Raw genomic sequence first — 25,010 nt, forward strand, 5'->3', positions numbered from 1 at the left:
GAAGCCCGACCAGGGCTGGATCCCAGGACCCTGGGATCACGACCTGACAAGACAGACGTTTAACCGCTTAACCGACTGAGCCACCCAGGCGCCCCCTGAACTTTTCTTAAAGAATGGCAACTGCCTCGATCTACACCCAACAAGATTTAAACCTCGGGTTCTGGATGCTAGCTGTTGGTAAGATCTGCCCTGAACACCAACCATTACATAAACTTCTGTCCTCAGCAGTTGAAGACACTATAGCCACTTAATAAAACGCCAGTTTCAAAGGATAGCGGAGGAGGGGGGGGGGAGACGACAGTCTAGAAAAGCTAAGTATATACTCAAAGATTTTTATTTAAACGTTTAAACGTTTCGAAGTGCAACACTTCAGCTAAACAGCAACATGGTTCAGTGTTTGTAAATCCAAATTACTTTTAAAGTAAGACGAGCCATTCTGCCCAGTTATTCTGCAACAAGCAGTTCCAGTGGGCAGAGTTGAAAGAGGACCACATCACACATCAGAAAGCCGCCAGGGGAGTGGAGGCAGGCCAAGCCCAGCTCGGGGAGCCGCTCCAACAGAACTCACCCTAAGGAACTCCCTCCAGCCCTCTCCCTCCCTCCACCTCGGGTCTCCCCAGTTCCCTAGGGTCGGCCCCTCCCCCAACCATCCCTCCCCTCCCCCACAACCCTCTGGCCACCCCCGTTCGTCCTAGCGCCCTCAGCCCCAACTACTGCCCCGGAGCCCTGGGTCTCCTCAGCTGCCAACCCTTTCAGCCCCTCCTCCTTTAGAGGCGCCCTAGTCCTCAGTCTACTCACCGGGGTTAGCAGCAGTCGCCGCCATGGCCGTAGATGCCACTGCCGTCGCGCCACCCCCCCCAGTGGGAGGAGCCGTCACCACAGAACCGGGGGAGGGGGAGGGGAGAGCCACTCCCCAGATGCGGCGCCCCGCTGCCGCCACCGCTACCGCGGAATCAAAGATGGCGGCTGTGGCAACCCCCCACCGGCCCCAGGCCCTACGGAGGACAGACCCCGCCCATAGAGTGGGTGGAGTCATTCCCCCCTCAGCCCGCCTGCTCTGAGAAACTGACCAATGAAAATGCCAAGAGGTTGGGCTAGCCACTGTGCCCGCCGGTCCATTGGAGGAGGGCGGGCAAAAAAGAAATCCAGCTGTCTCTCTAATCCCGCCTCCTGTGCGTCAAAGGTCAGTGATAGAATGACGTAAGTGAAAAAAATTTTACTAAAAATCTCGGGTAGGTGGTGGATTCCCCCCGCTAACTGTGCGAACGAGTAAATCCTCTTTAGGTGCTCTAATGCTTCAACTTTACACAGTGATTTGTAATCCTTTCTAGAATTCGATCCTCCTTTCATGACCTTTGTCCCTGGTGAAAAAAAACTCAGTAACTAATTTTTGAGTGCCTGGTATGGAATTCAGTCGTGGAAAACAATCTGGGCGCTTAAAGGTGAGGGAGATACCGACAGCCAAAACAGAAGGCAATGTATGAAGCAGGTATTTTGATGAAGAGTGGGATGACTTCTTTTGGTCAATGATAGGGACATAATGATGGGTTTTTAGTAGGAAAGTGAAAAGATGAGGACTGAACAGATTTTTTAATAATAGGAAGCACTAAGCATTCGGGCCAGACGCTACCCAAACTGCCTTGTGTTACTCATTTAATCGTCACAACACGTAATGTAGATTCTATTACTATTTCCATCTTGCAGATAAGAAAACAAGCAAAGAGATTCAGCAAATGATAACTGGTAAGTAATGGCGTGCGATGCAAACTGAAGAACTCTGACTCTAGGAACAAGTTTTAACACTACAAGATACTGCCACCTTTACATGTATTCCTCAAATTATTTAATATAAATTTAATTCGAATTTTAACAAATTCCATTACACTATTGAGCATATTCACATTCTTATAGGTTACATATGGACTACAAAGATTACATTGATCCTTTTCTCTCATTATTTAACAGTACAATTTATCTCTACTGAGGTATTTTAACATAATCTGTATATTATTGTTTACATTGTTAAAATTATTTTGTACTTTGTTGCTATTTTGTTGTGTTGTATTTCCTGTTCATCAAAAAAGAAAAATTATCCACTCAAAAGAAGTTAGCTGGGGCGCCTGGGTGGCTCAGTGGGTTAAAGCCTCTTCCTTTGGCTCAGGTCATAATCTCAGGGTCCTAGGCAGAGAGCCTGCTTCCCTTCCTCTCTGGCTGCCCGCCTCTGCCTACTTGTGATCTCTACCTGTCAGATGAATAAATAAAATCTTAAAAAAAAAAAAAAGGAGTAAGCTGACACATAAGAAGTAGTGATGAAAAAAGTAACAAATAATTTCAATTCAAAATTGTGTGGTAATGGTAGCTAGCTATTAAACAAGACTACAGTTCAGATATAGACTGCCTTTACATGATAAGTTCATCCAAGCAGTGATAAATAAATGAATAAATAAAAATGTAAATAGAAAATACAACTATGACTATCTGTGGGACACCTGGATAACTTCGTTGGTTAAGCAGTTAAGTGTCTTCCTTTCTGCTCAGGTCATGATCTCAGGGTCCTGGGATCAAGCCTCATGTTAGGCTCCCTGCTCAGTGGAGAGCCTGCATCTCCTTCTCTCTCTGCCTCTCTCTGGCTCATGCTACTCCCTTTCTATCTCAGGTAAATAAATTTAAAAAAAAAAAAGGGAAGAAAAAATACAATTATGGACATCTAAAAATTGGATTTTATTGGACCAATAATCTATCTGTTCACTGCCCACTACACTTTGGCTGTTAGGAACTTTTGCCAAACAGTGACTCAAAAAGCCATCAAAGCTTACAAGTAATTTTTGAACTAAACATAATAACCTCATTGCCTTGTAAAATGTATTTTTCCAGAATGAATGTAAAATAATGTTTTCCAGTATGAAATGAATGAATTTGTGGATTAAAAAAAGATCAAGTGGGACGCCTGGGTGGCTCAGTTGGTTAAGCGGCTGCCTTCGGCTCAGGTCATGATCCCAGCGTCCTGGGATCGAGTCCCACATCGGGCTCCTTGCTTGGCGGGGAGCCTGCTTCTCCCTCTGCCTCTGCCTGCCTCTCTGTCTGCCTGTGCTTGCTCACTCTCTCTCCCTCTGTCTCTGGCAAATAAATAAATAAAATCTTTAAAAAAAAAAAAAAAGATCAAGTAACATCCCTGGTTAAAAAAATGGCAAAACTCGTTTTTGTTTCAGTGATGCTTGTATAACTAGCTACAGATGTTTTGCTTGGAGAAAGTATAACAAGCTACTGGCAAAAATTCCTGATCAAATACCACATAAAATCATGCATAGTATACAACACGAAAAGGCAATATTAGCCCTGTACTTCTGAACAGTTGGACACCACTGAGGCATAGAATATGAATCATTTCACAGCATATATGCAGTACATAAGAAAAAATGCCCAGAAACTTCTTGTTTGGTTTATCATTCAAAATCGAAGTTACACTAATTCTAAAAGATATATGCACTTCGGTGTTTAATGCAGCATTATTTACAATAGCCAAGATACAGAAGCAACTCAAGTATTCAACAACAGTTGAATGGATAAAGATGTGGTATACAATGGAATATTACTCACCATTAAAAAAGAATGAAATCTTGCCATTTGCATGGGTGGATCTAGAGGGTAAAATTCTAAATGAAATAAAATAAGTCAGTCAAAGACAAATACTATATGATTTCACTCATATGTGGAATTTAAGAAACAAAACAAATGAACAATGAAAAAAAGAGACAAAAAACCGGACTCTTAAAATATACAGAACAAACTGGTGGTTGCCAGAAGGGAGGTTGGGGTGGAAGGTAGAGGAATGAGTGAAATAGGTGAAGAGGATTAAAAGTACACTTACTGTGGTGATCACTACCACAGTGAGATACCAACTCACACCGGTCGGAAGGGCTAAAATTAATATGTCAGGAAATTACAGATGTTGGCGAGGATGCAGAAAAAGGGGAACCCTCTTAAACTGTTGGTGGGAATGCAAGCTGGTGCAGCCACTCTGGAAAACAGCATGGAGGTTCCTCAAAAAGTTGAAAATAGAGCTACCCTATGACCCAGCAATTACACTACTTGGGTATTTACCCCAAAGATACAAATGTAATCCAAAGGGGCACCTACACCCCAATGTTTACAGTAGCAAAGTCCACAATAGCCGAACTATGGAAAGAGCCCAGATGTCCATCAACAGATAAATAGATAAAGAAGATATGGGGTATGCATGTGTGTGTGCGCACATGGGCGCGCGTATGAGTATTATGCAGCCACCAAAAAAAATGATAATCTCGCATTTACAATGATGTGGTTGGAACTAGAGGGTATTATGCTAAGCGAAATAAGTCAATCAGAGAAAGACAATTATCTTATGATCTCACTGATACGTGGAATTTGAGAAACAAGGTGGAGGATCATAGGGGAAGAGAGGAAAAAATGAAACAAGAAGAAACCAGAGAGGGAGACAAACCATAAGAGACTCTTAATCTCAGGAAACAAACTGAGGGTTGCTGCAGTGGAGGGGGATGGGGGGGTTGAAGGGATGGGGTGGCTGGGTGATGGACATTGGGGAGGATATGTTGTTATGGTGAGTGCTGTGTATTTTGTAAGACTGATGAATCACAGACCTGTACCCCTGAAACAAATAATACATTATATATTAATAAAAATAAATAAATAAAAATAAACAGTCAAAAAATGACTGAAATATTCTATTAATACATATATACTTTTAAAAAGGACTGCTTTAGAGGAACTCACTATATAAGATATGCAAAAATTGGAAAATTTTAACTCAACTTGTTTTAACAAAAAATGCAGTTGTGACCAATTCAGAATTGTGATTCATTTTTCCTTTCTTGTGTTACTGTTTAATTGTTCTGATTGTCTATGCTACTTAAGTATTTATTCTTATACTCTTTTTTGATAGAAAATGGTGTACAATAAAATGATGTGTCAAACCTTAAAAAAGAACTGTTGAATCACTATCTTATACACCTGAAATATAGTGGAATTCAAAAATAAATAAAAATTTGTTTAAAAATAAAGTAAAAATCCATTGCTATAGTATGATATATGTCATAATAAAGATAAGAAAAAAGAAAACTTTTGGAAGGATACACAGAAAGCCATTACCTACACTTAGTTCTGAGGCAACAAATTGGAGTCTAAATGGGAAAAACACTTACTTCCCACCAAGATTTTTTGGATATTTCAAAAGGTAAAAAGCTTATATGTAGGTTGGGAGAATGCTAAGAGAAGTAAAAATATTGACACAGTAAAAAAAAAAAAAAAAATGAAGTTGCAGAACAGGACATTTTCATTCAGAAAAAAATTCTTTTAAAAAAATAATTATTTTGAGGGGCACCTGGGTGGCTCAGTGGGTTAAAGCTTCTACCTTCAGCTCAGGTCATGATCCCAGGGTCCTGGGATCGAGCCCCACATCGGGCTCTCTGCTCTGCGGGGAGCCTGCTTCCTCCTCTCTCTCTGACTGCCTCTCTGCCTATCTCTGTCAAATAAATAAATAAAATATTTAAAAAATAAAAACATAATAATAATAAATAATTATTTGGGGGAGGTGCCTGGGTGGCTCAGTGGGTTAAGCCTCTGCCTTCAGCTCAGGTCATGATCTCTGGGTCCTGGGATCGAGCCCCACATCAGGCTGTCTGCTCAGCAGGGAGCCTGCTTCTCCCCTCTCTCTGCCTGCCACTCTGCCTATTTGTGGTCTCTCTCTGTCAAATAAATAAATAAAATCTTTAAAAATAAATAAATAAAACTAAAAAAGAATTATTTTGTGAGGTATGAGAAAGTCTGAAAAAGATATCTTGGGATCAGCGCTGAAGGAGTTGTAACCTTCAGTATAGAAAGGTCATTATTCCTATAATAAACAAAATGTCAGTCCACTTTCTGTTTTATTCAAAGAACAGTTGGCAGCCAAATAGCATTCCTCCTGATTCTGATAAAGCATAGAACAAGTTAATATAAACTGTAAATATAGTAAAATAATAGCCAGTAAGCATAATCTCTGAGAAGAAATAGGTAAATATTAGAAGACAGCTTTTTCTGTAGTGAAGTGAGATAAGTAATGAGGAAGATGTTCTCATAAATTTTTGAATAATGACTGAAGTAAAAGATGCCCTTTCAGGATGCTCAGGTCATGATCCCAGCATCCTAGGATCAAGTCCTGCATGCAACTCCTTGCTCAGTGAGGAGCCTGCTTCTCCCTCTGCCTACCACTCCCCCTGCTTGTGCCCTCTCTCTTTCTCTCTCTGACAAATACATAAATAAAATCTTTTTTTAAAAAAAAAGATCCCTTTTCTCCCATAAGATAATACTAACAAAAACCATTTTTCAAGTACGTTTATCTGAGCCCTGTTTTCATTATTTTTATTAGCTTGAATTTATTACTTCAAGTTCTAAGTGACCTGATTTTTTTTTTGTTTCCAAATGAATACTTTATCAGATCATTTGAACATTAAATTTATCCTCCTTTGCAATCCGAAATAGTTCCCTGAAGTTTTCTCTGTGTGCTTACTTTGCTTATTTGTTTTCTAAACTCTTTGGCACAATTTTTGGGAGTTCAGACCGCCATGATACAGGTCAGGAGAGAACTTTTCTTTTGTGCTGCCAATTCTGATAAATGCCACAATTTTTAATCTTAAGAACAAAGTATCAGGATTTTGTAAGAAAACCAGACTATTATGCAAATGCCTTGACTGCCAAGAGTTTATTATTTCTCAATACATGATAATTTTGTTTCTTCATCAGAGGGAAAAGGCATGACACATTATTGAACGTATTTTGAACCACATCAAATTGTTACAGTCGAATGGGGAAAAAATGTTTTCAGAGTTGAATGCAACCCTTGCAACGGCATACAATGCCTGCTCTCTCCCACGTTGAAACATTCAACTTTAAAGGTTGCTGTATGCCCTCTGCATAAGATCTAACAAACTACTGAAAGCCACCTTCAATTAAAAACTCTCTATAATTCTAGGTCCATGTTAGATTGAACTCTACAGAAATGATCTGAATGAGTGGTAGCCATCACCCATTGCAGTACCTGACAAACCCACTGCGAATTCAGATTTTCTAATTTTAATAGAAATGAAAATTTAAAAGTTGGTTAAGAAATTACCTACTGTGGGTCACTTGGGTGGCTCAGTCGGTTGAGCATCTACCTTCAGCTCAGGTCATGACCCCAGGGTCCTGGGATCAAGTACCACATCCAGCTTCTTTTTTTTTTTCTTTTTAAATATATATTTTTTAATTTTTATGTATTTATTTGACAGACAGAGATCACAAGTATGCAGGGAGGCAGGCAGAGAGAGAGGAGGAAGCAGGCTCTCCGCGGAGCAGAGAGCCTGATGCGGGGCTCGATGCCAGGACCCTGGGATCACGACCTGAGCCTAAGGCAGAGGCTTCAACCCACTGAGCCACCCAGCTGCCCCCCCCCTTTTTTTTTCTTTTTAAAGATTTTATTTATTTACTTGACAGAGAGAGATAGCAAGAGAGTGAACAAAAGCACAAGAGGCTGGAGAGGGAGAAGCAGGCTCCCTACCAAGCGTGGAGCCTGATGCAGGACTCCATCCCAGGATGATGCTGGGATCATAATCTGAACTAAAAGCAGACACTTGACGACTGAGCCACCCAGGCACCCCCCCACATCAAGCTTCTTGCCCAGCAAGGCACCTACTTCTCCTTCTGCCTGCCTCTCTCTCATTTTCTCTCTCTCTCTCTGACAAATAAATAAATAAATAAAATCTTTAAAAAAAAAAAAAAAACAGAAAAACAGGCTGACCAGTCAACTTAAACTTCAGATAAACAACAAATGACTTTTTTAGTATAAGTATGCTCTAAATATTGCATAGGAAATATTTATATTTTTAAAAAAGTCATCTTTTGGGGCGTCTGAATGGCTTAGTTGGTTAAGCGTCTGCCTTGGGCTCAGATCATGATGCCAGAACCCTGGGATAGAGCCCTGCATTAGGCTCTCTGCTCAATGGAGAGCCTGTTTCTCCCTCTGCCTAATGCTCCCCCTGCTTTTGCTCTCTCTCTCACTCTCGCTCTATCTCATAAATAAAATATTTAAAAATTTTTAAAAATTAAAAGGTTATCTTTTTTCTGGAAACCCTATTCCTGAAGGTTAAAATTTTAAGGAAGAGTGATCCAGATTATTTGGGGGATGCGCAGAGACTAGAAACAGAAAATCCACTTAGGTAAATAACTACTCCAGAAAACCAGGGGAGGGGCCCCTGGGTGGCTCAGTGGGTTAAGCCTCTGCCTTCGGCTCAAGTTGTGATCTCGGGGTCCCGGGATCGAGCCCTGCGTGGGGCTCTCTGCTCAGCAGGGAGCCTGCTCCCTGCCCCGCCCCCTCCCGCTTCTCTGCCTACTTGTGATCTCGGTCAAATAAATAAATAAAATCTTAAAAAAAAAAAAAAAGAAAGAAAGAAATCCAGGAAAACAATTACAAGGATCAGACATAGGTCAGTGAAGCTGAAAAGATAATGATTGCCATAAATACTGTTGTGACAAAATAAGGTTTGCCATGGGATTCTATGCATAGGGAGTGAAAGGAAGTGGTGACGTCAAAGAAAGCTTTCGGATGATATCAATATCAGAGTCTGGTGATGCAGGAAACAGAGGCAGAAGAAAATTTATTAAATTTTCTTATTGCCTACAGCCCATTGACAAGTCCTTGAAACAGTCAGAGTGACTTTCCTCTAGGAACTCAGCTGCCTCCATGCTAAGACTTTGCTAATACTTTACTAATAGTTTGCTAAGGGCGAAAGGCATCTTAGCCCAACCCCCAAGACCCTGTAAGTCTACCTTAACATATAAAAATTACTGTGGAAACTTCTTTATCTCTACCCACCAAGATACATGTTGGCAATCATCCCCCGAGTATGTGACCCACCAATATACATCTAAAGGGTCTCATGACTTGGGTTTTACTAGACAGTAAAAAATGACCTTTTCCAAGCAATAGCTAGCCCCCTAAAAGTCCTATAGGAAACCTTCCTTCCAAAATTCTTTAGAGACTTACATTCTCCCTAACCCCCCCGCCAGTGTGAAAGTTTATAATAGGCCACTCCTTATGACCCTGGTGCAGCTCTTTCTGCCCACAGGTCCTATCCCCATGGTTTAATAAAACCACCTTTTGCACCAAAGATGTCTCAAGAATTCTTTCTTAGCCATCGGCTTTGAACCCTAATGTCTTTTCCTAACTGGAAGTTCAGGTTTCTTTGGTTGAAATTTATTTGTTGGTTTCGTTGGTGGGACATCCAGGTAAAAATGCTTATTAAGCATATGAAATCATAGGGCATCTGCTCAAAAGAGAGATTGGGATCTAGACCTAAAGTTATGCATCCGTGCAAGAGACTGTGGTTGCAGAAAATGACAGCACCATAGTTAAAAGAGATAAGCAAAAGGACGCAAAGAATGCTTCATGAAATGCCTGTTTCAGGCATCTGAGGAAAGTCAACCATGCAAGATGGAAGCAGAGATCAATAAGATGGAACTTATGTTCCAGAAAGCTGACTCTGATCTGGATTATATTCAGTACAGATTGGAATATGAAATCAAGACTAATCATCCTGATTCAACAGGCAAGAAAAATCCCATTACACTCTTAAAAGAATTGTTAGCAATAAAGTCTCAATATCAAGCTTTGCAAGCACACGTTAAACCAATTGCTGTCAAGCAGAAAGAGACTAAGAGCTGTGTTTGTGCTACTGTTCTTAATGACCATAACAAACACTATAAAGCAACCAGACCTGGGGCTATCACCATGGACTAAAGAAGAGAAAACTGCAGCAGAGCAATTAAAGTCTCACACGTCAGACTTATGAAGAAATAGACTTGCAAAAGAGAACTCTCATGGAGAAGAGATCCGTTCCAGAAAAATTTAGGAAGGTGTCTTGTTAGCACTTAATGACTAGAGGTGGGGGGATGGCAAAGGAGAAGGGGATTTGGCTTGAGTGCTTAGGTAGTTGATACCTTTCACAAAAGAGAGCAGTATAGAAAGGAAAGATATTAATTAATAAAGTTCAGCCAAAAGGATGGAATGGGAATCAAGGGATTTTTAAAATATATGCACACATACTTAGTCTTATAATTTTAGGCAAGGAAGTTTCTTAACACTATTTTGCACCTGTTTTTGTGTAATTGGGATAACATAGATGTTCTGACCTATTGTAAAAGAATATTTATGTACTATCAGTCAGTCAAATATGAATGGACATGCTTCAGAAATTAAATGATAAAAAAAGAGAGAGAGAAATATCTGTTTCAGATGATGGAAGAAAGAAGACGCAGTCTGGAAAGAGCAGGACAATATAAGCCAATAGAGTTTCAAGATAAAAGAGTTTGGGCAGCAGCACATGTTCAGAGATGAGAAACAAATCTAAGGAGAGTAGATGGAGTGGAAACCATGGTTCAAGTGAGTGAGGAACGTATAGAAAGTGAGTAAATATAGGCAGATAGTTAGCATACGACACTTTTTCAAGAAACATGGCAATGAAGAAAAACTAATCACATGATACCTGGGATGCGAGGTAGGATGGGGTAGGAATAGAAAATTATGTCTTGTGAAAGTGGCAAATTAAAGTTGAAGAAAATATATATGCCTAAGAAAACAAGTAAGACTGGTGCTGGGGGAGACAAGGAAACAAGTTAGGGCTGTGTGTGGAAGTACTACACTCAGAAAAATCAAGGCATGTTTTTAGAGAAAATGTGTAGACATTTTGAAGTGGAAGAGGGAGAAGCTGACAACTCACGTGCAGTGGCTTTGATTCTCAAAGAATAATAATAAGTCAAACTGCTACAAACAAGAGGTAGAGATGGTGTTGGTTCTAGCTTTAGAGATGTGGGTAATTTGGGGAAGTGTGTGACTAAAATTGTATGAAGAAAAAGACTGTCTAATGCTCTGAGCTCCCAGAGTGAGAAGGTATAAATGTTCATGAAACTACGTAGCATTTCTCTGCCAACAACCAGAAGCTAGAGGAAAGAAAGTAAGCAGAGGAATTACCCAGAACTGGAGTACTGATTGACAAATTATATCAGTATCTTGAGATGGAAGATTCTAGAGCCCCAGAAGACAGGGAAACAAGAGAAGCTAGAAGGAGGTTGTTGGGCTGAGGAGAGAGGTTAAATTCTGGAAGCTGATGTTGACAGCAGCTTCAAAAGTGAGGGAGTGGGAGTAGCAAAGGATGGGAAATGAGAATATGTATCCCAAAAAATTATAAGTAAAAATATATCGTTGGGACGCCTTTGTGGCTCAGTCAGTTAAGTGTCTGCCTTCCACTCAGGTCGTGATCCTAGGATCCTGGGATCAAGTCCCACATTGGGCTCCCTGCTCAGCAGGAAGCCTGTTTCTCCCTTTCCCTCTGCCCCTCCCCTGGCTTGTGCTCTCTCTCAAATAAATAAATAAAATCTTTTAAAAACAAACAAACAAACAAACAAATAAATAAAAGATGAATAACCCAATGAATAGAAGGCATAGGATAGGTATAGGAAATTTGAGTAAGATGTACAAACAATAAAAACTCAAATACCATAGCAATTAGGGAAATGCAAGTTCATAAAAACTGAGATGTTATTTTTGCCTACTAACTGGACAAATACTTCAAAGGTTGAGAGTAACGTATTGGCAGCACTATGAAAAAACAGGCACTTTCATATCTAGTTTGCACATTGCAGTAACCTTTTTAGTGTGTAATTTGGCAGTACCTATTAAAATTCTACCTGTTTATATCCTACAACCCAGCATTTATATTTTTAATACTCTGAGGCATTTATGTCACAAAAACTTTTCCACAAATGCTCAGAGAAATATGTGCAAGGTTAGCCATTGCAATGTTGGTACACTATTAAGAAATTTTAAACAACCCAAATGCACACTAATAGTGAAAATAAATCAGGGATATGTACGTAATGGAGAACTTGCATACTTAGCAGCCATTAAAATGAATGAAGCAGATCTAAAGGTATTAAAATGGGTCGATGTCCAAGGTATACTATTAAATGAAAAAAGCATAAAATAAGTATTATCTGGGGCACCTGGGTGGCTCAGTAGGTTAAGCCTCTGCCTTTGGCTCAGGTCATGATCTCAGTGCCCTGGGATCGAGCCCCAGCATCGGGCTCTCTGCTCAGCAGGGAGACTGCTTCCCCCTCTCTCTCTCTGCCTGCCTCTCTGCCTGCCTCTCTGCCTACTTGTGATCTCTCTCTCTCTCTGTGTCAAATAAATAAAATATTTTTTAAAAATAAGTATTATCTTATAAATAATAATTATACTAAATATATAAATTAGAGTTGGAGAAATCTACCGAACTGTTAATAGTGTATCTCTGAAGAGTGGGATTAATAGGAAATTTCTACCTTTTCATAGTTCTGTAATTTTAATATGCTATGACTTTGTATTACCTCTATAATTATGTAAAACAGAAGTATAAAACAATTTTGTTTTAAGATTCATCACTAAACAAACAGTAGCTATTATAATGGGCCCCAAAGCCTGGTTTTGCTTCAGACTTTAGTTTTCCCTACCATGGAATTTGTGATTGTATGCTCAGGGGCAAGAGAAATCTAGAAATTAAGAAACTGAAAATATATTTAAATTGCTACGTTTCATATTATTTGGGAAGATGAAAGTGAGAACTGGGACCATACTTCATTCTCCATTCTGTCCCCAACATCTAGTACAGTGACATATAACAGGCATGAGGTAAAATTTATTAAATATAGAACCTCTTTCAGGAGAGTTACTTTTTAAAAGTGTGATAAAATTTTGAAAATGTATCTAAATTCAAAAAAAATGTTTTGAGTAGTTAATATGTACATGGTATAGTTTGAGACACTCAATTCCCCATCTTAGAGCCCTGGGTTATGTCTCTCCAGAACTATTTTGTATATTTATAAAGCATATGTACATACAGAGAGAAAAGGGTATGTGTGCACCTACCTGGGCATGCAGGTGTCCTATAGAATTTTTTTTTTTTTTTTGGAACTGCATAAAACCTTAGAGGATGGGCATCTGGTTGGATCAGTAGGTTAAGCTTCTGCATTCAGCTCGGATCATGATCTTGGGGTCCTGGGATCAAGCCAGGACCGAGCTTGACTTCGAGCTCTTTGCTCAGCAGGAGTCTGCTTCTTCTTCCCACTCTCCCTCTGTGCTCTCCCAATGTCTCTCTCATAATAAATAGATGAAATCTTTTAAAAACAAAAACAAAAAAACCTTAGAGGAATGGTAATAAGTTTTGCATTCAAGATATATGTGAGCATGTATAATACCTAATACTAAGTGAAATAGTTTTGACTTTTCTGATTCAAATGTTCTAAGTAAATTCTTTTTTAAAAATTTCTTAATTATTTTTATTTATTTATTTTTAAAGATTTCACTTATTTATTTGACAGACGGAGATCACAAGTAGACAGAGAGGCAGGCAGAGAGAGAGGAAGGAGGAAGCAGGCTCCCCGCTGAGCAGAGAGCCCAACACAGGGCTCAATCCCAGGATCCTGGGATCCGAGCCGAAGGCAGAGGCTTTAACCCACTGACCCACCCAGGTGCCCCTATTTTTTTTAAAATTTTTTTAAAGATTTTTATTTATTTAGTTGAGAAGGAGAAAGAGAAAGCAGGAGAGGGGAGAAGGTCAGAGGAAGATGCAAATTCCCCATGGAGCGGGAGCCCTATGCGGGACTCGATTCTGAAACTCAGGGATCATGACCTGAGCCGAAAGCAGTCACTTAACCAATTGAGCCACCCAGGCACCCCTAAATAAATTCTTTTCCAGGAAAAGAGATTTTAGAGCTTCACTGATCTTGTTGACAAAATAGTTCTCAAATTTGAGCATACATCACAGTCCCCTAGAGGGGCTGGTTAAAGCACGGATACAAACACCTCCAAAGTTTCAGATTCATTAAGGCAGGAACCCAGGTCCAAGAATTAGCATTTCTAACAATTTTCCATGTGATGCCACTAATCCAGAAAACCACTGCATAGACCAAAAAGCTGGCTCGTGACCCATCTTCTCCCACTCATGTGATCCACTTACAAGGTATTACTTGAGCCATTAACCTTGGCTGCCCCAGTCCTGGCAGAGCTGTGGAAATATTCTTCTACTGACCTGGGCTCCAATTTAATCTAGTGGGATCATTTTCTCACTCACTATGGGAGTGTCTGAAACTTGATCCTGTTTTAGCTGAAGTATTCATGAAGCTTCTTAGTTCAGCGTGAGAGTGGGGAAGGGACAGAGCTACCAACCACTTGCCTTTTTGTAAGAGTGGGTTGATAAAAAGGGGAGAGGCTGCCAAGAGATGGGCTTGAGTAGGAGGAGACTGGCCTGCCAACAGCCAGCCTTGGATATCACTCTCTCAAAAGGTAAATAACTGTCCGTATTGTCTTTCTGGTGAAGTTTTTCTGGGAATAATCCGAACAATTCTTCTGAGTTTCATAACACTTCTCTACAAGCCTGGGGAATACTTAGGGAAATGACTGGGGGAAGTAAAGAAATTTTTCTTTCTTCAGAGCTTTTTTGGAAAAGTGAAACTTTAGGTAAGAGGCACAGGGTGGTTTTGAGGCAAACTGGGGGAACCTCTGCTAGTGTCATTGCCTAGAGGATGTCTTTGATTTTAGGGATTATAGGAAGAGAGCTTCATTTTTCTATTTCCTCACAATCACCTCTCCTATTTTTGTTTTTTAAGATTGTATTTATTTTATTTGATACAGAGATAGAGTGAGAGCACAGGCAGAGGGCAGAGGGAGAAGCAGGCTCCCCGTTAACAGGGAACCTGATGTGGGGCTCGATCCCAGAACCCCGGGACCATGTCCTGAGCTGAAGGCAGACAGTTCACCAACTGAGCCACCCAGGGATCCCAACCTCTCCCTTTAGAGTAAACTTATGTCAATGAGAGAAAAGTTGGGTCTTTTTAGGTAGTTTTGTTGTTGTCTTCTTTTGGTTTTTTTTTTTGTTGTCTTTAAGAAATATAGGGCCACAGATGGGGAAAACGAAGTGATTTGGAAAGGAAGGAAGGATTGGCAGGAGGAAAGGAAGGAAGGATTGGCAGGAGGAAAGGAAGGAAGGAAAGGAATAGAAGAGGGACTGATCTTTCCAGGAAGTGTTAAGTGAAAGGGGACAAACTTCTGCTGCAGATTTATAAATGCTGTTATTCTGCTTCCCACTTTAGCAGTTTCAGATTTTATATAAACCCATAGATTCATGCCCTTCCTCCTTTTCCCTATTCTAGTTCCAAGCAGTACTCCTGTTCATCTCAAACAAAACAGGAACCCTTTTTCTTAAAATATTTATTTATTTATTTGAGAGAGAGAGTACCAGCAGGGGGAGAGGGAAAAGGAGAAGCAGACTCCCTGCTGAGCTGAGAGGCGGTGGGGTGGGGTGGGGGGGGGAAGCGGGACTGGATTCCAGGACCTGGAGATCATGACCCGAGTGGAAAGCAGACACTTAACCATCTGAGCCACCTAGGAGCCCCAGGAACCTTTTATTTTCTAAGATCTTATTTATGTATTTGTCAGAAAGAGAGGGAGCACAAGCAGGTTCCCCTGCTTGTGAAGGGGCCGAGCAAGGAGCCCAGTGCAGGACTTAATCCCAGGACCTTGGGATCATGAACTGAGCTGAAAGCAGATGCCTAACCAACTGAGCCACCCAGGTGTCCCTAAAACAGGAAATTTAAGAACAATTTAAAAAATTCTAGGCCCGGTCTTCACTTTAGAAAACAGATTTTAGATTTTCCATGGTATCTGTCAAGAAAATCACTTGAATCTGTCAAGAAAAGTGATTTTGCCTAAGAGGTCTTAGAAGAAAGGAAACTGGATATCCAAGGCTACAATAATTTGTGATTTTTTTTTAATTTTAAAAAACTTTTTAGCTAATTTTGTGTTCAAAATCTTGCTTTCCTTTTCTGAAAAAGAGATCTCCAACTTGGATAAATTTTCGGACCTATAAAACCTAGATCTGATCCCTGCATATGAAAATAAGCCAAGAACATACAAGACATACTTGGAACCAAAACAACATCAGTCTTCTTCTTTTCTTTTTCCTTTTTCTTTTCTTTTTGTTTTTTAAGATTTATTTATTTATTTATTTATTTATTTGACAGAGAGTGAAATCATAAGTAGAAGTAGGCAGAGAGGCAGGCAGAGAGAGGAGGAAGCAGGCTCCCTGCTGAGCAGAGAGCCCGATGTGGGGCTCGATCCCAGGACCCCGGGATCATGATCTGAACCAAAGGCAGAGGCTTAACACACTGAGCCACTCAGGCGCCCCTTCCTTTTTCAACAAGAATGTATTTTACTTTTTGAGCTGGAGAGAGGAAAGATACCAGCCTAACCATAGCAAAATTAGCTTACTGGAATTTGGCAGTTATGAGTGAGAGGTTGAAATAAGTAAACTAGAGACCTTTCATTCAAAGTTCAGGAATTCAGATTTAATTAGATAAGGAGAAGAAGAATCACAGATGACCTGATGTTTTCCAATTTCCAGATGCTGAATGTTTCCGTCTCTCTATAGCATCTGAGACTGTTGACAATACCCCTCCTTGAAATTCTCTCATCTGTTCAATTTCATGACTCTACACTCTTCAGCTTTTCCTACTTATAACTATTCTATCTGTGGTTTGTTGATCTCTTTCCTATGGCATAAAAGCAGACATTCCCTTGTTTTAAATTCTCCTTTGGCCACCTCATCTACGTCTACGATTTCAACTACCCTGCACTTAGGTGACTCAGCTCTAAAGATCTTGCTTTTCTTTACTCCTAAACTTCAGTCCCACATTTCTGCCTCCTGAGCATATCATACCAGTACCTTTAAATTCAACCTACTCCAATCTGAGTTCATCATAGTCCCTTAAAATATCTGCTAATTCCTAAAATAAATAATTCTATGAATGACAACATTTCAGCCATCCAAATTCAAACCCCAGAGTTTTATCATTTTCTTCTTCATCCCACTATATGTCCATTTAATTTATATATCATGTAAAATCCTCTTTCGCATCCATTCCTTCCTTCTTGTTACTGTCATCCTAGTTGATACTTTTGTTGCCTTTTACCAAGACGGCTACAACTCCTTCTAATTGTTTTTCACCCTATCGTGTCTATTTTCTGTCTCCAATATCTTTTGTATACTGTTGCCAGTTATCTTCCTAAAGTATGGCTTTGATGATTTACCTTTCTTCAGTAAACATGAATTGTGATTGCTTAATATGCCAGGTACTGATCTAGATAGTAATTTATTTATGTAGGTAGACTAAACACCTCCAATGTGTCAGCCCTGTACCAAGTGCTGAAGCTATGCCTCCAATGGGACACAGACTTAAGGTTTAGAGCTCACATTCCAGTTAGAGTCAGTGGAATGTACAGTAAGATATGGACGCCGCTCTCATTTATCTGCTCAAATTCCTTCAGTGGTTCCCCCATGCCTGGAAGAATAAAATTCAAATTCTTTTTTTTAAAGATTTTATTTATTTGAGAGAGAGAGAGAGCATGAGTGGGGTGAGGGGCAGAGGGAGAAGCAGACTCCCAGCTGAGCAGGGAGCCCAATGAGGGGCTCGGTCCTGGGACTCCAGAATCATGACCTGAGCTGAAGGGAGTCGCTTAACCAATTGAGCCAACTAGACACCCCTAAAATTCAAATTCTTTATGCTGACTTTCAAGGATCATTACGATTTTTTTCTTCAGAGTTTTTAGTTAAATTACAGTTAGTTAAAAATATGGAATGATTCATGAATTTGTGTGTAATCTTTGTGCAAGGGTCATGCTAATCTTCTATTATTCCAGTTTTAGCATAAGGCTCATTATGATCTTATCTCAAGCAATAGAAGTATAGTACCTAGATGAATAATCTTGAGTTCACGTGGGTCTTCTATTCTGCATTGGGCACAGCATTTTATTTTATTTTATTTTAAAGATTTTATTTATTTATTTGACAGACAGAGATCACAGGTAGGCAGAGAGGCAGGCAGAGAGAGAGGAGAAGCAGGTTCCCCACTGAGCAGAGAGCCCGATGTGGGGCTCCATCCCAGGACCCTGAGATCATGACCTGAAGCAGAAGGCAGAGGCTTAACCCACTGAGTCACCCAGGTGCCCCTGGGCACCGCATTTTAAAGTGGGATATAAACACACGAGATTATTTTCAGTGGAAAATGGCTAGAGTGATAGAAAGACCATGTCCTCTGAGAAATGATTAAATCATGAAATGATTGAAGAAATGAGTTAACAAGTATTTGAAAGGTGTCTCATATCCTGAAAATCGTGTGTATGGAAGAGATAATGTGTTACCCTATATGGTCCTAAATTAAAAGTGGAGCATGCTAAGGAGACAGATTTGGCTCAATGTAAAGGACTATTTTTATTACTGTAGCATTATTTACAATATCCAAGATATGGAAGCAACCCAAGTCTTGGATAAATAAAGAATATCTAAATATCTATATAGATACATTATATAGATATGAAGAATATAAGTATACACAAATATAGATATATTATCAAATATTACTCAGCCATGAACAATAATGAAATCTTGCCATTTGCCACAACATAGACTTAGAAGATACTAGGTGGAGTGAAGTAAGTCACAGAAAGACAAACACCATATGATTTCATTTTTATATGGGACCTAAAAAACAAAACAAACAAAAAGCAGAAACAGACCCACAAATACAAGAATAAACTGGTAGTTGCCAGAGGAAAGGGAGGTGAGGGGATGGGCAAAATGGGTGAAGGGGAATGGGAGGTCCAGACTTCCAGTTATCGAAAGAATAAGGCATGGGGATGAAAGGCACAGCACGGGGAATATGGTCAATGGTATCATAATAGTGTTGGATGGTGACAGATGGCAGATACACTCATGGTGGGCATAGCATACACAGAGAATTGTTGAATCACACTACATTGTCTGCCTAAAACTAATAACGTTGTGTGTCAGCTATATTTCAATTTAAAAAAAAGAAAAGAAAAGAAAAAATAAGTACTTTTAAAGAATGGGCCACCTTGGAAGATAGGCACTTCTGATCCCTAAAGGCCCCCGAGGAACTTACCCAATAATTAAAGCACAGACTTTGCAGAAATGATTAGAAGGCTAATGCCACAACATGACTTTTAAAGGTTCCTTCCACTATGAGATTCTATGATTTTATACCTTTCATTTTCATGCATTTTGAGCTTTACCATACTGTATTAAGCAGTACTTCCCCAAAAGTTCCCGTGCTTTTTGGACTCCATCACTCTTCCTTCATTTAAGTGTTCTTTCCTTATCCCAGATTGAGCTCAGCCATCACTTTTAGAAAGAGTTCTATAACTAATATTACCCCATCTGAGTTTGTTCATCAGACAAAGGTCAAAATGTACATTCTCTACACCCATGAGAGGCAGAGTTTTCCTTCTGACACTGGTCTCCACATCAACAAACATTTCCTACTGAGTGCAAGCACTATGCTAATCTAAGCTGTGAGAAGTTTAAAAAATCAAAACATGTAGATTTTTGCCCTCTAGAAACTGCTGAGAACAAGAATTCCTGTCTCCTCGAAGGTCCTTCTAGCTGGACTAAGAGTCAAAATGACATGAGACAGTATAACAGGAGAAAATAAAATTTAGTAAGTGTATATAGGGAACTCCCCATAGACATGGATTTCTAAAGGCAGGCAAGATGAGATATATAGGTCATTCTGAACTACAGAGAAGGGGGTAGGGATCTGGGATTTCAGAGGTAAAGAATGCACTTCAAAGGGTGATAAGAAGAGCAGATGACTCTTATTTTGGGAAGGACCCTCAATTTAGATTTTTCTTTGCGGTTGAGAGAGACAAAAGTTTCTCTTGAGCCCATAGAGTCTCAAGTACCTTCAGCTCTGAATGATCCACTTGCCAAAGTGACACATTGGGAGGAAGGAGCTGTCCTGAATCCCTTCAAATCTCGTATTTATGGAAGAATATCAGGATAGATGTTGTTTCATGTATCCTCCACATTCCTACCAGTCTGATATTTCTAACACAAATATCTAATGGTGTAATTTCCATATTTAAAAGCTTTCCAGGGGCGCCTGGGTGCCTCAGTGGGTTAAAGCCTCTGCCTTCAGCTCAAGGTCATGGTCCCGGGGTACTGGGATCGAGCCCTGCATTGGGCTCTCTGCTCAGCAGCGAGCCTGCTTCCTCCTCTCTCTCTGCCTACTTGTGACCGCTCTCTTTCTGTCAAATAAATAAAAAATATCTTAGAAAATAATAATAATAAAAATAAAAGCTTTCCAGTGGCTCCCCACTGATTGCAAAGTTGAGTCCAGATTTTTTAATGTGCCATGTAAGGGCCCTGATGAACTGGCCTAGGCTATGGTTCCTGCCTGTTCTTCAATAGAGTACATTCCCAGTTCTAAACTGAATACCCACTGTTTCTCGACATACTATGCTGTCCTCATGTCCTCAGCTGAAGCCCTCATGTTTGTACTTGAAATATCTTCTCCAGCTTCTCCTCTTTCCCACCTTTATCTGCTTGGTTAACTCCACTCCTTCTCAGACCTCAGTGCAGTCCAAGTATTTGCCTCTTCAGTAAAACCTTCCTTGAGTCTTCCCTTTGGTTTCCTTCCCCACTTCTACCAGCAGATTGCTATGGGATTATTTGTTTTCATTCAAGAAGTACATATTTTTGTTTATTCTTCTCTGCAACTTAATATAAAATCAAGACAGTTTACATGGTATAAAATCATACCTAGAAACCTATGTTAAAGAGAATATATGAAAGAAAATTGAAGAAAGATACAAGTCTCTTAAAATGCAATAATTAAGAGAGGTTGAAAAATCAATGAAATATTCAGGCTATAAGGGGTCTAGTGTGATATGTAGACGCCAGGATGTAATAATATGATCTTTTTAATAAAGTGTAGTAATGAATAAAGGGAAGAGATGTGCTGGCATATTTAATGAGATATTAAAGTGATATATCCAGGAAACCTGGGTGGCTCAGTCGGTTAAGCATCTGGTTTGGGTTCCGGTCATGATCTCAGGGTTCTGGGATCGAGTCCTACCTCAGGATCCTTGTTCAGTGGGGAGCCTGCTTCTCCCTCTGCCCGTCTCTCCAACTACTTGTGCCCAATCTCTCTCTCCAACAAATAAATAAAATCTTAAAAAAAAGAGAAATATATCCAGAAAGTGGCTTCTGAGGTGTACACAAATGGATAAATCCAGAAGCAGGGTATTAAAATTGCAATAAAATTCATTTTCTCATTACAACTCAATTATCAGCAAGTATGTATTAAACACCTAGTATGGCCCAGGCTGTTTCCCATTCCACTTACAAAAATTCAAGAGAAGACCTTCAGCCTAACTTCTTCCTACCCCAGACCATTGAACTGCAGCAGCCAGCATGGTGGGGACAAAGTCAGAATATGGCAGCTTCTGCAGTAGCCGTTTGGATGGACGGGAAGGGGAGTATGGGGCAGACGATTTCAGAGCGATTCACTACATTCTGTTTTGACACTTAGCACTTTATACCTACGTCATAGTTATGTGGATGTGTCTTATCTCCCATACCAGACTATAAGCTTCCTAAAGACAGACGAAATCAGACCTTATGTATTGTGTTATGACTATAGGACCTAGTTTTTGTATTGTACTATTTAAATGGTAAATGGTGTATTCAAATTAAATTTAAAGTTGATAGAGTTCAAATAGTGTTAGAGGGAGAGCTGTTTGTAATCTCCATTTCCCAAACCACACGGGAATGCAGGTAAAATAAAATGACAACAGCAACTATGAAGGAGTATTTACTGATCACCTTGGGACTCAGGTTTCCATGAGCCCAGGGGAGGTGGGTCAAACACCGCCTCACAGACACAGTATTAGCAGGATCTTTCCTCAACTCAGACCCCAGCCAGACCCAGGAACCCAGACTACATTTTCACTTGGGGCGAATTTTTCATCAAGAAAATCTCTAGTTAGGGCGCCTGGGTAGCTCAGTGGGTTAAAGCCTCTGCCTTCAGCTCAGGTGGTGATCTCAGGGTCCTGGGATCGAGCCCCGCATCGGGCTCTCTGCTCAGTGGGGAACCTGCTTCCTCCTGTCTCTCTGCCTGCCTCTCTGCCTGCTTGTGATCTCTGTCTGTCAAATAAATAAATAAAACTTAAAAAAAGAAAGAAAGAAAAGAAAGAAAGAAAGAAAGAAAGAAAGAAAGAAAGAAAGAAAGAAAGAAAGAAAGAAAATCTCCAGTTAGAAATAAACCAAATGGCTGCAAGACCCATTTCCTACTATTATAAAGACTTGCTTTGAGAGTTAAATTCTGGGACACACAAAACCTAAGCTCAACTTGGAATTCTCTCTTCAGGTTATACCATACATTGGATATCTATTCCATTCCTAGCACCAAATGAACTGAAATTTGGAGTACTTGTCAATGCTTTGAACTACAGATTCCAGGCCTTTTACCCTCCCTTCTCTGTTGATGTGAGACACTTTCAATTCTGCACAACTGTGACACGTGAGAATGTGCTCTGGAACTCCACCCAAATGAAAAATTAAAACAGCATTGGCTTCCAGGCACTCCATAGCAAAAGAAAAATTGCAAATCCAAGGAGGATAATAATAGCAAACATTTAACACAGCAGTTGTTGTGTACAAGGCTCTGTTCTATGTGTTCTACATGCATTTATTTCTTTTACCTCAACATCTACATAACAGGATTTTTCTATTATAATCTTAATTTTATAGATGGGGAAAAGAAGCTCCAAAAAGTAAAGTAACTTGCTTAGGATCACCAAGTTCTTTTTTTTTTTTTTAAGATTTTATTTATTTATTTGAGAGAGACAGAGAGACAGAGTGAGAGAGAGCATGAAAGGGGAGGTCAGAGGGAGAAGCAGATTCCCCATGGAGCTGGGAGCCGGATGCAGGACTCCATCCCAGGACTCTGGGATTATGACCTGAGCCGAAAACAGTCGCTTAACCGACTGAGCCACCCAGGTGTCCCAGGATCACCAAGTTTTATCAGAGTCAAAAAGATTGGCTCTAGAATCCATATTCTCCACCACCGTGCTATATTTAGTGATTGCCATTGCATTATTCTCTTTGGGGGTTAACTTATCTGGAAGGAATGCCCTTTGCCCTTTGTTTATCCTTGGGTTTGTCCACAAAAAAAACACAAGAATTGTGTGGATGAGCAAGAGTTTCCAATGAGCTCTCCCTAAGCTGTTTCTTCTTGGGCTCTTTATTGGACACTCCTCCCGCCCCCCATCCCCACTATACACACAGAAACACACAGTGATCTCTGGAGTCAATGAGCCTTATATCCGAGTAACTTTTTTTTTCAAGATTTTATTTTCAATTAATCTCTGCACCCAACGTGGGGCTCAAACTCACAACCCCGAGATGAAGTCTCATGCTCCACTGACTGAGCCAGCCAGGCGTCCCCCCAATGAACTTTTTGATCTCTGATAAAATATTTGCAGTGCAGGGAACTTTTCCCTGCCTCCTTTAAACCTAATTCTGTTTTTTAAAAATTTTGTAATATTTGATAATTCGAAAGAAGTTATACAACATGTTTAAGTTATGAAACACAGGAAGAAATAAGCCGCTATGATTCCATGACACAATTTAGGAAGTATACACTTACCATTATTTTTTTAAAAGATTTATTTATTTTAGCAAGGGAGCACACATGCACAATTGCAAGTAGAGGAGGAGGAGAGGGAGAGAATTTGAAGCAGACACTGCTGAGGGTGGAGCCAATGTGGGGCTCAATCCCACAACTCCAAGATCATGACCAGAGTCAAACCAAAAGTCAGATGCTTAACCCATCTAGCCACCCAGGTGCCCCTACCGGGTTACCATTATTATTTTTCTATGTCTATATATTTTTTAATTAGATCCAAAATGCATTTATTATTGCATGCATTGTTTTCACAGTGTTCTATTAGAAAACATGCACAAAAATTTTTAAATTAGATTTTACAAAGAGAAATAAAAGTTTTTGTATTTTTAAAAAATCTTAATGGATCACTGTTCTCCTACAGGCTGCCTTGGAAACCCCAAATAAGAACTATCATTTACTTTTAGAAATATCTGAGATTTTTTTTTTATTTCTTTTCAGCGTAACAGAATTCATTGTTTATGCACCACACCCAGTGCGCCATGCAGTGCGTGCCCTCCATAGTACCCACCACCTGGCTCCCCCAACCTCCCACCCCCACCCCCTCAAAACCCTCAGATATTATTATTTTTAAGATTTTACTTATTTGATAGAGAGAGAGCACCAGCAGGGGGAGCAGTAGGCAGAGGGAGAAGCAGACTCCCTGTTGAACAAGGAGCCTGATGCAGAGCTGATACAAGAAGAAAAAAATAAAAAAGAAGAAGCCTGGTCCTGGGACCCTGGGATCACAACATGAGCCAAAGGCAGATGCTTAACCGATTGAGCCATTCACCCACCCTACCATCAACATTAGCATATACCTCTGTGCTCTTTCCTTTAGATCATCTTCCTGCCTCTCTCCCAGAAGTAACCATTACCGTGAGTTTTATGCATTACACCTTTGTTTCTCAAAAAATAGATTTGTCACATATGTATGTACCTCTAAATAGTTTACATTGTTTTGAGATTTATAAAAATAATAATGTATACAATTTTCTGTAATTTGCTTTTTTCACTTAATGACATATTTCCAAAGTTCACCCAATGTTCTCAGATGCAAACTCTAGTTTGTTCATTCTTTTTTTTTTTTTTTGCTGCTTATAATATTCAGCTGTGGACTATGTCACAATTTATATAATAATTCTCCAGAGAGTAGTCATTTGAGTTGTCTGGTTTTTGCTTGCACATACAATGGTACAATAGCATTGTTTCTTTTCAAAGATGTATTTATTTATTTGAGAGAGAGAGGGAGAGAGAATGTGCACGAGAGCACGTGCTGGCAGGGAAAAGGGCAGAGAGAGATGGAGAGAAGCAGACTCAGCTGAGTGTAGAGCCCGATGTGGGGCTCCATCTCATGGCCCTAAGATCATAATCTGAGCCAAAATCAA

The 25,010-nt window shown here is 40.0% G+C and overlaps 2 protein-coding genes and 1 pseudogene across 5 annotated transcripts in view; 1 reads left to right on the forward strand and 2 right to left on the reverse strand.

Annotated features, from left to right (window-relative positions):
• The window catches only part of ARNT (aryl hydrocarbon receptor nuclear translocator), a 70,432-nt gene extending 69,462 nt beyond the window's left edge, over nt 1-970 (reverse strand). For 3 of the 4 annotated variants that reach the window (XM_032843587.1, XM_032843585.1, XM_032843584.1), the window contains exon 1: nt 799-969. In XM_032843587.1, the coding sequence (XP_032699478.1) occupies nt 799-823 (25 nt within the window). In that variant the 5' untranslated portion in view covers nt 824-969. Of the gene's footprint in view, nt 1-798 lie in introns of all 4 variants that reach the window. The other variant, XM_032843586.1, reaches the window with a different exon arrangement.
• Nucleotides 971-9,502: 8,532 nt separating this feature from the next.
• Nucleotides 9,503-9,860, forward strand: SKA2 (spindle and kinetochore associated complex subunit 2). Its single transcript, XM_032843589.1, is given in 2 exon segments — nt 9,503-9,747; nt 9,749-9,860. Coding segments are annotated over 2 exon segments (357 nt in total).
• A 7,864-nt stretch (nt 9,861-17,724) lies between these two features.
• On the reverse strand, nt 17,725-17,823 carry LOC116858821 (annotated as a pseudogene).
• Nucleotides 17,824-25,010: the final 7,187 nt, after the last annotated feature.

This window comes from Lontra canadensis, unplaced genomic scaffold (assembly GCF_010015895.1).
Source record: "Lontra canadensis isolate GAN:19392208 unplaced genomic scaffold, GSC_riverotter_1.0 scaffold142, whole genome shotgun sequence".
NCBI lineage: Eukaryota > Metazoa > Chordata > Mammalia > Carnivora > Mustelidae > Lontra > Lontra canadensis.